This window comes from Diplotaxodon limnothrissa, linkage group LG10 (genome assembly GCF_057381915.1).
Source record: "Diplotaxodon limnothrissa isolate DT_005_m linkage group LG10, D_limnothrissa_male_GT1.1, whole genome shotgun sequence".
Lineage (NCBI taxonomy): Eukaryota > Metazoa > Chordata > Actinopteri > Cichliformes > Cichlidae > Diplotaxodon > Diplotaxodon limnothrissa.
The window spans coordinates 1,524,960-1,541,138 of record NC_140605.1 but is presented as its reverse complement, the minus strand read 5'-3'; the positions used below and the strand labels follow the sequence as shown (position 1 = coordinate 1,541,138).

The following is a 16,179-nucleotide window of genomic DNA, read 5'->3' as shown; positions in this document are numbered from 1 at the left end:
AAAATGATTTGGGTACAGACGCTTCTCCTTAATATAATAACGAACAACGTGATTCGATTTCTTCTACAAAGCACTCAGTGATTCATTTGTATGCAGATTATTTATGCTTTAAAATCAGCTCTGCATCCAAGAACTTTACAATATATTAATATTATAAATAACGTATAAATTGGAACAGTGCTTATATACAGAGTAACATCAGTTTTCCACTACATTCGTTCTCACCATCCAAAAACTTTTCCCATCCGATCGCAAACACATCCAACAGCAGAGCATCAAAGAAACAAGAACCACCAGACTGACACAGACGACGCATTAGGAGAAGCAGCGTGAAGGACAGACTAACACACAGCTCGCAGTCACCCTGCGATCACTGCCAGGCAGTCGATCGAGGTGTCTGAAGGCAGCGCAGGAAGCACCTGCTTCAGAATAAAGGTTGGCACAGATATGCTTAAAGGGTCTTCACAATAACACAGCAGATACCACAAGACACGTATGTACAACATTACAGTGACTGATGAAATGAAAGCCTCGTAGTTCACTTAGGAGACAGTGCAGTGTCCTTTACATGCTGAGGTCTGTTTCCTCCTGTCAGGTGGCTGCAGACAGGCTGAAGATGCGGTCTAAATATTCGCCATGCACAATGGGAAAAACTCGTCTGTCTTTGCCTGTAATACAGTTTCAGGCCAGCAAAATAAACCGGTGATGATCCACAGACGTGCTCGTGTTCCTCACATCGGCTGAGGATAAAACAGCTCCACAGCGCAGAAGCAAGCGTGTACGTCACATGACAAACTTCTCCCCAAAAAACAAAACAAAAAACCTCGAGTTTTTGTGTTTCAGGTGCAGAATGATACGTTTGCACTGTGTGACCACTTTGAGGTGTGAATGAAGGCGTAAGTGGATATAAAGAGGACGCTGCGCACGCAGGAGGGTCGCTGGGACTCAAGAGGAGGGCTCATCTTCATGCAGGTCCTCCAGCTCTCCTTCTCTGGGTCCATCGCCCGTGCTGGCCTTTCTAAAAAGAGACAAGAAAAACCACAAACACGGGTCACAGCTCTTATGATCATTCGAGGTTGGACAGCAGCAGAGAGGGAATTATCTAAATGCTGACACTACCAAGCCTGCTAATTAGAGAAGGTCTGGATGTTGTTGATGCATGATGAATATCAAAAACACACAGAAGGCTTTATGGACGTAGGATGGCTTTTAAATGACAGCAGCAGGGACACGACAGCAGGGGAAGGCTGCTCTGCCATCACATCTCGTGATGTGGACAAGCACAAGTTTAAGGATCGAAAATGATGATGGAGCAGCGGCTGGAGGATGTGGGACAGACAGAGGCCGGACTGCTTCGCACGAAGTGTTACCTGAGTGAGGGCTGAAGTTTAAAAGAGGGCCGGAAGGGCCACGAGTCCCTGCAGCAAAGTGGGAGAGAAGATGGACAAGTCACATATGAGAGGACAAAGGAACGCAGGCCCGTGGGAGGAAACCCGCCTCCCCACCACGTAGGGTCCAGCTGCACTTTTAGCATCTTTCAAAAATGATCACACACCTCAGAGTTTCATTTGTATCGTAGCATTGCAAAGTAAATAACACATTTTTAAAGGCCTCCCTGTGGCTGAATCTGAAAACCGCACTCTGACTCAGGATGCGCCGATAACCAGAGCAAAAGGACTTTTGTCTGCAGCTGCAGCTCAGCGCAGCAGCTCAATGATACTGACAACTGTCAATACAATGACCCTGATAGACAAGCACGAGCCACAAAAGGCTGGGTTTAGCTGCAGCAGAACTTTCAAAATAAAGCGACGGGACTTTCCACTCAAACTGGCTGTTGATGAACTTCTTTTTTTCCTGGATGAAAGAAAGGGGAAAATTTGTCTCCAAATATACTTTGGTGGGCTGCATGGGAACACTGGTGTTAATGGTGCATTCAATTTCAAACATGCAGGCCGGAAATTTTCTAGTTGAATTCCAGCCTGAGAAACTGTAGCTTAGCGAGAAACTCAAATCTTTGCTGAGTCAGCAGAGCTTCCCTGGATACAGTCACCATGGACACAAGAAGCTGCCACCTGTGATGTTTCATCAAAATAGGACAACATATAATAGCGGCTACGTCATCTTTCCCCCACAAATCCTGGTGAAAAAAAGCGTCTGGCACTGGTAGCATCTGTCAGTCACATTAGCCGTTAGCATTCATTTGCTTCCCCTCATCAAAGGAGAAAAATATCCCACCAGCTCTGCTCCACTTGGACTTTGACGTGGAGGAAATCAAGGCTCTCAGAGCTTTCCAGTGGTTTTTGGTTATGTGTCCATATGTTTATAAAATAATATCTGACATCTTTACATAAACATATTGTACTCACTCAGAATTGTATTCATTACTCTATGATAGCCATATAGTTGGATTTCCACTGTGCAGCAGGGGGCAGTATTATTCAAACATCCATATGCTGTGAAAACACCTCCACCTCTGACGGCCGAGCGTGTAACGGTCCACGAGCAGCAGCATGTTCATCATCAGAAGACAGTCCCACGGTGCCCACGACACACCTGCTAACAGCTGTGCGTGCGCCTGTTTGTTTTCGGCTATACAAGTTGAAAATGCACAGCGGGGACGGGACGAGCCGATTGGCCACTGACACCTGTGATACTTTGAATCCACGTTACTGACAAATCAAGCTCAGCCTGAGGCACTAGCTCATTCTGCGTCACGCTGAGTCCTTCTAGTCTTGAGAGCTAAAAGCAACACACAAAGAAACACTTATACAAGCTGTAAGCTCCACTGCATACAATGAAAGAGTGAATTATGATGCTATGGCAACACAAGGAAGCAGCAGCTGCTGCTGCAAAAAATGAGCGCTATTTAACCTGAAGAAGAAGGAGACAGGTGTGGAGAAAAGATCTACGTTAGAATCTCAAGCAAAAAGATCGTCTTCAAAGACAAGATAAGCAAGTACTGAGCTGCAGACAATCAGCAAGCTGAACTCTTACATGAGCAGACTACCAGGTGCAGACATGGACCTCTCCTCCCGCCGGCTTGGGCACTCAAAGGGGTTACTGAAGGAGCGCTTTCTCAGCATGGCCTTTACCAAGATCTGAAACAGACAAACACGGGACGAACACGAGTTACATGAGAGGGGGCGCAGGGGGCGCCGTACTGTTACAGACATGCAGGGGGAAACACTGTTCTCAACATGTGGAGCAGACAAGTGGTTACAATGTTCCTCTAATATTGTTACTAATGTTGTGGCGACGTATCAGGTGATCTTCATTCTTCAACAGGCCTAATCTGCTGGGGTTTCCCATGATGCACTGAGTGTTTCGTCTTCACTCTGTTTATTCGCCGCTCTGCATTTAATCATTCGTTGTTAATCTCTGGCTCTCCTGCCCAGCGTGTCTCGTCTTGCCTCTTCTTCCTGTTAACAGGGAGTTTTTCCCTCCCACTGTTACCGAGTGCTTGCTCATAGAGGACTTTGTGTTACTGCTGTAACTGTATACATATAACGTAACCTGCTGCTGTAATGAGCTTTTTTTAAACTGGAAAACTTCTCACTTATTCTGTGTTGACTCTGGTCTTGGTGTGCAGTATACCGTCCTCAGCTTCCCTAATTCAATTCATTTCGTTAGACTAATAATGTCCAACACAGTTAACAGAAGCCCAGGCTGAGGGTCTGCAGTGATTGCACAGCTTATTATGTGAGCTTGCTTTCAAATGAATGCAACATTAGTGCATTTAAGGAGACACATAATGGAGACATTCAAATGCATTCATTTGGCTCTTTTATGGTTGAACAGTGATGAAACCCCGCCCCTCTGTCTGGCTGCGCTTTGTCACATCTTTGGTTAACAGACAGAAGGCTGTGGTTGTTAAGAGCAGCTAGTCTGAGTGCTGCTGCACGCAGCAGTTTGATAAACGGAGGACACTCTGTGTTTCTTACCACTGCAGAGAGGCTGGGAACGAATTTGACGGAGTTCTGGATGTCCTCCTCTGTCACCTCTACCACAGAGCAGTGGTCCTCCTCCAGAGGCAGGGGGTCAGCACCTCCCTGGGTCACCCACGGGTCCATCTGAAAGGGCATGGACCGCAGTGAAATAGGGCACTTTCATAACTTGACACCCAGAGGTTCACAGAAACGCACAGCAGTAAATACAGTCAGTTTACCAGCTTGTGTCCAAGCAATGATTTAATGGCAAACGCGAGCTTTCCTACGTTTACAGGAAGGTTTGTTTCAGGCTGCGCGGTCCTCAGATTACAGTCCTCAGTACTGATTACAAGTGTTACTCTGCAAGAACCAACATGGTAAGACGTCGTAGGTGATTCAAGGCATCAGTGTGACCTAAGTGACATTCACTGACCAATCACTGCTGCGCATTTTCCACTTCACGCAACGAGACCCTCTGTGGGCTGCAGAGAGGGCGGGATGGATTTGCTCTGCATTTCCCTTTTTCCATGTTGGAGGTGCAAGAAAGCCAAGTTCTCCAACTGTGTGCCAAACATTTAGACAGTTACAAAAGTTGAATATAAATATAAGCTGATTAAATGTGCCGAATGAAACAGGCTCTTTCTGTCAAACATTAGCAAACATTAGTGACCCAATGGGAACATGTGATGCCTCTGCTGTGCTTCACAGATACCCGTGTCACGCCTGTGTATTTGTATATTTAAGCCTCTTTTCTTCAGGCTGATTACAGCCTTTGTAATTAGATACTGTTGAATCAGCCTTTGACTGGATATGACGGCACTTCGTTTACTACACCGTTCTGCAGCTGAGCTCACCGCATGTTTGTCTCCGATTGTCAGTTGATTCCAGCAGCCCAAGGATGGCCTGCTTTGTTTGCACTCAGAGCTCCTTTGACTCTGCTGAAGGCTCACAGCTGACAGCTCTGCAGGCAGATGCACATGCCAGGTTGTCCCAGATTTATCCGACTTTCCGAGGTAATGCAAATCTCACACGACACATGCGACTGTAACAGCTGCATTAACAGGAAATATTCAAGCCTCTTCTTTTTAAAATACGAGGTGAGCCAACGCTGTGTGCAAGGTCACAATAAAAATGCTTTTTTTGGTTTTTGAGTCATCGTGTGTTTGTGCACGAGGACGTGCACGACGCCCGAGAGCCTCCATATCTCCACGAACACACAGAAAAAGAGTCACATGACTCATGACTAGATTGTGTGATGGAGACACAGTGGGGCGTGGGAATGTGATCGGGCCATGATTGTGGACCATCCACGGCACTAATACACACTCAGTTTGTCTAAGAACTACTCTGTAGGAACACAGCGAGGTCACAATCTCATGTGTTAATCAGCAGTGAGAAAATCACAGCGATGCTTTATAAGTATGAAGAAGGTGCTAAAGCTGAAGGACAGTAATCTGAGCTGGTTTTCTTATCATCCATCAGTTTGGTACCTTGATCTCTGGGATGCTGATCCTGCTGTCGGGGTTCTTATCCAACATCTGCAAGATCAGCTTCTGCAGCTCTTCACTGATTTTGGGCCTGAAGAAAAAACAAAATGACGATTTGGGAAAAGTTTTCTGACCCACATGTTTCCATCATGTTTACCTGAGGAGGAAATCGAATGATTGTATTTAACATGAGACACACTCAACAAGAACAGCATGAAATTATGACTTTTCTGCTGTCTCCTGTATCAAGCCGTGTTTGTTAACATGCAAAAGATCATTTACTCATTTCTTGGACTCGCTGTGGGAAAAAAACGTCCCCAAAAACGAATCAAAACTTTTATTCACCGCTGGAAGATTTGGTCACATGAAGTCTAAACACAGGCTCGGCATTAAACTGCCAACAGGTCGTCACATGTTGGACAAAGTGAAGCCAGCAGAAACATTTTGGCCCCTTTGTGTAACAGAGCCGTCATTTCTGCTCTTTGTAAGAAATGCTCACTTAACTCCTCCCACATATTCCAAACCGCTCTTAGAAAAAAAGAAAAAAAAGGCTTTTCCATTAAGTGAAAGAAATTTATAAGCAGCCCTGAAAACGGTAAATGGTCTGTATTTGTATGAAGACTTTTTCCTTCAGGCAGCTTTGGCTGTTGTTTGAGGGGGTGACTGTAACTGAAAGGGAGGCTTACTGCATGCCAGTAATGTCATATAGACAAACAGACATAATTATATTTATATTTGATCAGCCACAACACAAAAATACCACATTTAGTTAAAAATAAATTAGCAGCTAGAAGTAACCAGCTGACACAAGCAGCAGCTGGTAAAGTGCACTAGCTAGCCAAAAGGGCTAAACTGTTAAAATATATAGTCAGCTTGGATTAATGCTAGAAGCAGTTAGCCAAAAATATGTACTCAAGTGTTCAGATGAATAAATGATGAGACTTTTTCACTAATTGCATTTTATTGTCTTTATGCCACAGACGCTTAAAAAAGAGATGGAGGCCGCGGTGCGTGACGTGCATGCTCCACCGTTTATGACACACACAAATTTAAAAAAGGAAGGTACGCACGATACTAAGTAGCTTTAGCTAACAATAATCTGCTACATTCTGTTGGAATAGAACAGATATGTGTGGATTTAATGAACGCGGCTGTTGGAAGGCACAGTCCAACACCAACACTGAGCCCTGTCCTCACACCTCCTCACACCGCCCTTCTTCACTTCTTCTCCCTTCTCAGCGTGTCCTCCTCCACCACTGCCTAACATCTGTCTTTTATTCGCTCTATGATATTCCCCTACAGTGAGCAGGCCTGCCAGCTTTTCTTTGACCTTGTATTCATGTAGCTACTGAAGCCTCCGTTTGCTTTTTCAGCTCGTTTTGATTCACATGTTGGTGACGTTCATCCTGCCAAGCTTTTTGGGGAAAAAGAACAGAAGAAGACGTTTTCGTGACCGCGTTGCAGACGAAGGATAACTAAAGTGAAGATGATGACTGTCCATTTCAATAAAGTGGAAACTTACGTTTCTGGGAATTCTACAGGCTTGGTCCTTATCTTATTATGCAACGCCAGTATGTACTCGTCAATGAAGGGACACTGCAGGAAGAGCAGAAGAAAGGAGGTGAAAACCACAAGAACACACATGCACGATGACTGCTGCACCGGGCCAATATCAGAAAAGACGACCGAGACGAACAACAGCAGCAATCGGCCGCTTGGATTCATTACATTCAACGACAGCACGAGAAAGCTGCTGTTTCAAAACTGCGCTCCCACATTCTTCTATGCTTTTAAACGAAGACTTGTGGGGCAGACGTCACATTTACCTTTCCAAAGACGAAGCAGTAGAGGGTAACCCCCATGGCCCAAACATCCAGCGCCTGTAAGACAGTTCCAGCAGTGACATTATATTCAGATAAATGGGAAACATGTAGAGGACAAGAGTCGTTTTAAGGTTATTGTTTGGGGGCAGCTACTGTCAGATACCCTGAAGATGAATTTATGTGATGACATAGCAGCGGCACATGTGCCCCCCACCCCTCGCTCCCTGTAGCTCGGATCTGTTTGTGATCCCTGATAGATACGGATGATTAAAGCAGCCCTCTGAACCTGTGCAATATCTCAGCCACACTGCTGCAGACGTGACATGAAGCATCCTGTCTGCTGATTTGCACATCCTCTGAAAACAGTTTGGCCAAATCACATCTTTACAGAGGCCGAGTCATCAGGCAGAAACTAGAAGTGCATCTCTTAAAATGCTCTAAACCCCCAAACAGCAGACGGAGGCACTCCGGTGACTCTTACACCCTGATGGCTTCTGTCTGTAATCAGCTGCTCCGGCCCCTCGTTCATGGTCAGCGTCTGAGCGAATCCACCAGTCTGTCCTTTCAGACAACCGCAGAATATAACCTGACAAAGTCTGTGATGGAGGGTTGAGGGGAGAAAAGGGACGATTTGGTGATGTTGATGTCTTAACCCCTCCCTGCAGCAGCTCCAGCGTGTGGACGTTCACATCCACCTGCTAGTTACGTTAAAAACAATTGGCTTATTTCACCGAAATAAGGACTACGGCAACAATCAGGACCATCAAAGTACTATTATACAAATCTCTAAAGGACAGGCAGTGTCTCATAAAGTGTCCACCCTCTACAATTTTAAGGTTTCTCGTATGAGAACATAATAAAAAACACACAATGTCATTAAACCAAAACAAATGTTGAGTTTTCTGTTTGGCTTCATCAGTTTCTTAGATCCCGCCGCACCACCTCAGCCGGGTTCAGGTCTGGACTCTGGACTCGGTTTGATTTGCTGCTGCTGTGCGTGGGATCACCAACAAGTGTCAGGTCCTCATGTTGGCGTGAGGCCTTTGTGCTGATATACAGTGTGTGGTTTGTCCAATCAGCGGCTGTGCGTTATATTCAGCCTCATCACGATAAAAAAGATGGAAGCTTATCTGCTATAGACAGAACTGCTCATCATCTAACTGTGGAAATAACAAGGTGAAACATTTCTGATTCATTCGATGGAAACTGAACACAAGACCACTGTCGTTATCCCGGTGTCGATCACTTCCTTGTTCTTGGGCCGGCTAAACGCCAGAAACTCATTGTAGCTCAGCAGCTGTCATTTGGAGTTGGAGGCTCGGGTTCAGCGTTTTCAGTTTGGGTCACATCAAACACTACACTTTAAACTCTCTTCATGTTCATCGAGTTCACTCACTTTTCCACTGAAGCTCTTTCGCGCATCTGACAGCGTCTCTGGTGCCATGAAAGCCGGAGTGCCAGCAGTGCTGGACAGCAAAGCGTCGTTGCCCTCAAACTGGTTGCTGACTCCAAAGTCTGCTATCTTCACATGGCCATCGTCCCCGAGTAACAAGTTAGAGGGTTTGATGTCGCGGTGGACAATCTTCTGGTAGTGCACTGGGATAAAAAAAGAAAACACAAAGAAGAGAGCGCAAGTTTCCCCTTTGGACACGTGGAAGCTTATTTCTGTTTTCTGGAATATTTCCAGCTTCTAAACCCAAACTGGAACTATCCTTGGAAAAACGCAGAACCCGGAACGCAGCCTGAGGATCCTCAGGTCGCATCTTTACTCGTATACACCGAGGTTTGAGAACATGTCATTAGGGCAGAGGGCAGGTGGTGAAATGTCGTCTTCATGGGGAAGAACAAAGCCCAGACTGTGGTGATTGTGTCATTATGAGGGCAGAGCTGCGCTTCTTCAGCCTGCGTCCTGATTGGTGTTCAAACTGGAGGAAAATAAATACTCTCAGCAAATGGGAGGTTCCCAAATTCGAGAACAAGCCAAAATTGTTGGGAATTATTTCAATCTTTAACAAAGCATTGCATTATAAAGGTTAATATTATATTATGTGGCTCAAGCTCAAAGAGGAACCAGTGACCTTTCACTGGTTGGATGGCGGTGTAAACGCCTGCCATGGTGGATGCAATGTAAAGCAAACAAAAATAACAACAAACAAACAAACAAACATACATGAGCACAAATTGTAAATATTGCATTTGAACAAATATTGTTTGGTGAACGATTTCACCACAGCAGCTGGTTCCAATGAATTTCGCTCCGTTTGACTTCTTTTAATGTTACTTGTTGCCAACCGTGAACACACTAAAATACAGCTGGGATCATGTAGAAGAAATGCTACGTTACATTGTAGACATAAAGAGAGAAACAGACACTGACACACAACAGAACAAAGTGTTACATATGAGCTCATTATAATTATTGTTTCATCAGTTTCCAAAGTTCCACCTCAGGATTTGCAAAAAAACAACCATTAGGTATTTTAGGTACTGAAACAATGTTTCAATATTACTTGTAATTAAATGTCAACATGAACACTAACGAGTAATTATAACTGTCAGCTGAACATGGTGACGGGAAGAGCTTTTCCTTTCAAACGCAGGTTTTAATTATAAGGTTTAAAAAATGGAAATAATCAGCAGAAGCAGGTTGAACTGATCTGTAATTGGAACAATTTGGACTTTTGAAATCCATCATTACTTAAAGTGGGAACAAACCCTAATGCTTAGCAAACAGCTGTGTGATCAGAGGAACCTGCTTCATTAGCACTGGGTGACTGGGCTTTACTGGTGACTGTACTTTTCCATTTTGTCCCATTGTTACCACCATGGAGCTCAGGATGACACGGCACTGCTCCTAAACGATTAAGATCATCGCCTGCTGAAATTAATCACCTGCAACACACGAGGCCTGGGCACGGGCAAAGCTGTATCGTTTAATAGAAGCTGGATAGTGACGGAGGCTCAAAGATGGAGAGGGGCTGCTGCGACAGGGCGAGAGGCAGAGCTGAACAGGTCGCCAATCTCACACGGCGCTAAAATGACTGCTTTGAATCTTTTAGTCACTTTGTGAGGGTGCGTGGTACTTACAGTATTCGATACCCAGGATGACGTCTCTGAAGTATAAGCGAGCTTGCTCTTCTGATAAAGGACTGTCTGTGGGCACCTCCATCACTGGGCTGCAAATCCACGCAGACACACACAACACAGGCAGCGTGACAGACAAATGTGCAGATTATGTGTAACAGTTGTTTCACTGGTAGCTGTGCTGTTGACTCTAAATGTGATTTAAGCTCCGACGCTCAGCAGCAGGCAGCTACGCGTCTGATTGGATGACAGCAAGTTACACACGAGGACACGAACGAAGCCCTCGCTGTAATTTCAACAACGCTGTGACGCTGCAGACGGTGCTGGGAGCCACATCATCCCAACCATCCCAGCATTTTCCTGCGTCGCGCTCCGTATTCCATCACGCACTGATACCGATGGATAACACCGCATACAGACAGATATCTCTATAAACATTTATTATCACTAAGTTTGAATTCACATTCATCCCATCTCAAACTGCACATTTATAAGGAACAAATCTGTGAAAGGGCTGGTTGACATCTCCACAGAGGATCCATTTAAATCCTTCACATGTGAAGAACCAACGTTATCTTTGAGCATCATCCATATTTTTAAAAACCAATTTAAACAACAAAGCAACAGCTGACTCTTCTGTGTAATAATCACAGATCTGATCAAACATCTTCTGCCTTCACCAAACGTTTAAATCTTTCTGCCTCTTTGTCTCTAATGAATGAAACAGACGTCAACAAATACTTTTAAATGACTTTGTTCCTTACAAATACATCATAATATCATTTTTGCTCATTAATGACTGACGTGTGTGGGAAAACACATTCACAAATGTCATTGTACTTTTGTGTGTGAGTGTCTGTGCTCTCTTTTTGGATGCTTTTAAAAACCCTCTGTGTGTCTAAAGCTGCACACCAGTCTCCACGTGTTACTCAGAGCTGTTAATGAGGAGGTGACGCTTTGCAGCACCAAATTATGAACATTACCAGCAGCATGACGCTTTCACACAGAGCGGCTGCTGCCGTGTTTGTTCTGCTTACAGTTCATTTGCTCAGGCTTTTAAATGCAGCTTCATGTCAGAGCAGCAAAGCAGTGACTGCATGGGTGAAACGAGCTGCTTTGTTATCGCCTGTTACAGCAAAGATAACAGCGTGACTGTAAGCTCTATGAAGTGAACATCAAGCTGCCCGACGCTCACGCTAACAGCAGCCGACTCAGAGGCAGTAAGAGAGCAAATCCATCCTTTAAAACAGCTTCATATGAAAAGGATAAAGTTATTTACGCATACACGTCCTTCTCAAAACATTAGCATATTGTGATAAAGTGCATTATTTCCTGTAATGTACTGATAAACATTAGACTTTCATATATTTTAGATTCATTACACACACCTGAAGTAGTTCAAGCCTTTCATTGTTTTAATATTGATGGTTTTGGCATACAGCTCATGAAAACCCAAAATTCTTATCTCAAAAAATGAGCATATCATGAAAAGGTTCTCTAAACGAGCTATTAACCTAACCATCTGAATCAACGAACTCTAAACACCTGCAAAAGATTCCTGAGGCCTTTAAAAACTCCCAGCCTGGTTCATTACTCAAAACCCCAATCATGGCTAAGACTCACTGCTGTCCAGAAGGCCATCACTGACACCCTCAAGAGTAAGACACAGAAAGAAATTGCTGAACGAATACGCTGTTCCCAGAGTGCTGTATCAAGGCACCTCAGTGGGAAGTCTGTGGGAAGGAAAAAGTGTGGCAGAAGACGCTGCACAACGAGAAGAGGTGACCGGACCCTGAGGAAGATTGTGGAGAAGGACCGATTCCAGACCTTGGGGGACCTGCGGAAGCAGTGGACTGAGTCTGGAGTAGAAACATCCAGAGCCACCGTGTACAGGCGTGTGCAGGAAATGGGCTACAGGTGCCGCATTTGAACCAGAAACAGCGGCAGAAGCGCCTGACCTGGGCTACAGAGAAGCAGCGCTGCACTGTTGCTCAGTGGTCCAAAGTACTGTTTTCGGATGAAAGCAACTTTTGCATGTCATTCGGAAATCAAGGTGCCAGAGTCTGGAGGAAGACTGGGGCGAGGGAAATGCCTGAAGTCCAGCGTCAAGTACCCACAGTCAGTGATGGTCTGGGTGCCATGTCAGCTGCTGGTGTTGGTCCACTGTGTTTTATCAAGGGCAGGGTCAATGCAGCTATCAGGAGATTTTGGAGCACTTCATGCTTCCATCTGCTGAAAAGCTTTATGGAGATGAAGATTTCATTTTGCAGCACGACCTGGCACCTGCTCACAGGGCCAGAACCACCGGTAAATGGTTTCCTGACCATGGTACTACTGTGCTCAATTGGCCTGCCAGCTCTCCTGACCTGAACCCCATAGAGCATCTGTGGGATATTGTGAAGAGAAAGTTGAGAGACGCAAGTCCCGACACTCTGGATGAGCTTAAGGCCGCTATCGAAGCATCCTGGGCCTCCATAACACCTCAGCAGTGCCACAGGCTGGTTGCCTCCATGCCACGCCGCACTGAAGCAGTCATCTCTGCAAAAGGATTCCTGACCAAGCATCGAGTGCATAACTGAACATAATTATTTGAAGGTTGACTCTTTTTGTATTAAAACACTTTTCTTTTATTGGTCGGATGAAATATGCTAATCTTTTGAGATAAGAATTTTGGGTTTTCATGAGCTGTATGCCAAAACCATCAATATTAAAACAATGACAGGCTTGAACTACTTCAGGTGTGTGTAATGAATCTAAAATATGTGAAAGTCTAATGTTTATCAGTACATTACAGGAAATAATGCACTTTATCACAATATGCTAGTTTTTTTGAGAAGGACATGCACATGTGGATGATACCAGCCGTCCCCTTCATCTCCAATTTGGTTATAACAGCAAAAGGTTGTGCATCATAATGTCTTTAGCACTGTAGCAAGGAGCGGCTCATGCATGAGGATGTGAAACGCTTTCAGCGCCAAGAACTGAAAACCCAAGAAAATGACGAATCCCTTTGAAGCCTGAGGTGGAACAAACGGCCGTACGGCTCAGAGTAATGAAAGAAGAGCGCAGCAGTGATCGAGGCAGGGATGAAGGGTGGAGAAATGAGGAGGAGAAGGTGGGTGGGTGAGCCTTAAATTATTTAGAGACAGAAGGACGGGTTCTCTACTCACCCCTTACGCATCAGCTCAAACACTGTCAGAAACAGGGGGAGAAGGAAACACGAACACGTGAGACCAAATATTTCATTCTTTTGTTCATTCGGCCTGTTTGTGACCGCTGCTGCCACCAGGCTGCGTATTACTCTACAGCCTGACTGCGGCACTGCTGATGGAGAGCTTCTGCATAACGCGCCAGCCCTAAGCAGGTCTGCAGGGAAACGACCATCTCTGAATAAATGACACGTACACTTGTCGGCGCCATACGCATCGAACGCCACAGGCTTACAGACACAGGGCAAGAACAGAGCAAAAGTATCTGGACACATAAAACAAAGACGTGCATACCCATGTGAAGGTTGTCCTCCGATGGATCATCCAGCACCTGCAGCATCAAAACACAGTCAGCGTAAATGGTGAGCAACATAAAAACATTCAGTGCTTTCATTTAAAGAGCTGACAGCATGCATTCACTGACTCACTGCACAACTCGTCTGCTACCATAAAAGCTTCCTGCAACTCTCGGCAGTCAGCAGGTTGAGGAGTTACAATTTAAAACAGTGGCTCAGCGTCATTTGCACAAAAATGATATCTGTGCAGTCGACGCTTCACCAGGTACACAGGCTGACTGAAAAGCTGCGTACACCTTTTCTACTGAACAACACCACGGACGCATTAACGCGGGCAGAGGCCGCCATCGCTGCAAAAGCTGTATTTGACTATTCTTATGACAATTTGGAACAATGCTCCGTGTAGCCTTTTTTAAGTGTTTTAAGGTTGAGCTGTGTACAAGACAGCACAGGTACAACGCGTGCCTTTGAAAACTAGTCCACCTTCAAAATGTCAAATGAGCTCAAAGACGATGAGTGGATGACAAAGAAGATGTTACGCTGAGGTTCGTTCATGTTTGAGAACGATACGTGAAGACATGATGTTTTTTAAACTATTTGCACGAGCACCAGAATAAAACATTATTCTGACATGCTTCCATTTCACACAATCAGCCAACCTGGCCCCACCCTGCCACCTGATTCGCTGAGGTCAGAAGGATGTGAGTGGGTGGATTGTAGATGGCAGACGGTTGGTGAAACCTTGGCTGATTGTGACCCACACCTGTTTCACAGCTTGGCTCGTGTGATTACGTAGAGGATCAATAGGGGGTCCGTGACCCTCTGGGGGGGCCACTCCCACAGGGTTTGAATCTGGGACTTTCCACCAGTTGCTCATCAGTAGAACTGAAGAAGCTTCTGGGATGAAACATCTTCAGCAGACGCTTTTCTTTCCCAGATTAAACTGCGCGTCACCACAGAGCTTTCACGGTACCTGCCTCTTACATCGCTGACTGACTCTATTAGCAACATAACGAGAGCTCAGTGGTGGCAGCAGTACAGGCTTCAGAGGCACGGGGATGGGACGTGCACCCCCCCTGCTGAGCCTTAAAAACAGAAAGGTCAGGCCCAAAAGAAACCCAGCAGCTTTGTGAAATAAAGTTCTGTGGAAGCATGAAAGGTCAACCTCTCTAAAAAGAAATAAATCAATAATAGAAAGTGTGAAGAATTAAAGGAGCGGCTCAGGAGTCACAGCCCCCCCTCGTCTGTCGAACGTAGCGGTGCTATCGCTGAGGCACGCCGGCATCAGCAGGGTGATCACACAGCTGTTCCAGTCTATGTTGACATGTCATCATTCAGAAGGACAACATCACAACGTGGCCGAAGCAGCAACAACAAAGTTTACAGATTTGGGGTATTTTTTATGTGCATCTGTCCAATAACATTTGGACTCTGGGATATTTGGCAACAGGCTGCAATGAACCCGCGCAGCTCTTTCTATACTGATGCAACCATTTCCCAGTAAAGTGAGACGTCCTCTGGTGTGCAGTATCCACCCCAAAATCTGCGATGTAAAGATTTGAAAGAGGAGACTACAAACAATGCGTCAGTGCAGAGAGTGACATTATTCACTGTTGACAGAGGGGAAACAAACAGCCTCGGCTCGAGGACTTCGGTAGCCCTCTGTGCTCACAGCTAGCAGCTTGAGCTGACATTAGCTGGTGCTAATGGTCTTTTATTGCAGCTAACAGACGTTTCTCATGTTGACTTGTCACAGCAGGCAAAGGTTTATTATTGGTGCCTGCATTCCTCTTACGGGAGTTCTTCTGTTTGCACACTACTTCAATATAATGGCAAACTGGGACACTTTAAACAGCCGTACAATCATTAGTTCCTCTCTGTGACCAAAATGTCTGTCAGGCTCGAAGCAGCAGCAGGAAGAAAAAACAGAAGAAAGAGGAACGCTTGCATCAATACTGATTCAATTATGGCTCGTGAGATCGATGTTAATATTAAACTTTAGTGGAGATGTTCCCAGAACTCCAACAGCTGACACAGTAAGGATGGAGACTCACGATCCGGACTCGGCCATGAAAACAAGCAGAGCCGCAGTAATTTCACCTGCAGTCTGTGTTTAAACAGAAATCCACAACTTCTTGGTTCACCTTTTTGCCCCGCGTGTCTGCCCGCCCCCCAGGCAGCCCGCGACTGTGATTTGGTGCTTTATACAGCGGGCAAGTAAGTACTGAACACCTGACCAAGTAACTCGGTCTCTAATAGTGTTATTGACATGAAATTCTCACCAGACGTCGGTAACAACATATCCAATCCACACGTTCAACGAGTGGGATACTGAGAAATGACAAAAGCCCCGA

General features: G+C 45.3%; 1 protein-coding gene across 1 annotated transcript in view; it reads right to left on the bottom strand.

The window, feature by feature from the left end:
* Window positions 1–214: 214 nt before the first annotated feature.
* camkk1a (calcium/calmodulin-dependent protein kinase kinase 1, alpha a) overlaps window positions 215–16,179 on the bottom strand; it is a 52,580-nt gene continuing 36,615 nt past the window's right edge. Inside the window, exons 7-17 of the mRNA XM_085364242.1 lie at window positions 13,824–13,860; window positions 13,491–13,512; window positions 10,324–10,412; window positions 8,633–8,832; window positions 7,240–7,293; window positions 6,936–7,009; window positions 5,417–5,504; window positions 3,942–4,070; window positions 2,995–3,098; window positions 1,371–1,418; window positions 215–1,018 (exon numbers count right to left, since the gene is read on the bottom strand). Of these exons, the coding sequence (XP_085220368.1) occupies window positions 946–1,018; window positions 1,371–1,418; window positions 2,995–3,098; window positions 3,942–4,070; window positions 5,417–5,504; window positions 6,936–7,009; window positions 7,240–7,293; window positions 8,633–8,832; window positions 10,324–10,412; window positions 13,491–13,512; window positions 13,824–13,860 (918 nt within the window). The 3' untranslated portion in view covers window positions 215–945. The remainder of the gene's footprint in view (window positions 1,019–1,370; window positions 1,419–2,994; window positions 3,099–3,941; window positions 4,071–5,416; window positions 5,505–6,935; window positions 7,010–7,239; window positions 7,294–8,632; window positions 8,833–10,323; window positions 10,413–13,490; window positions 13,513–13,823; window positions 13,861–16,179) is intronic.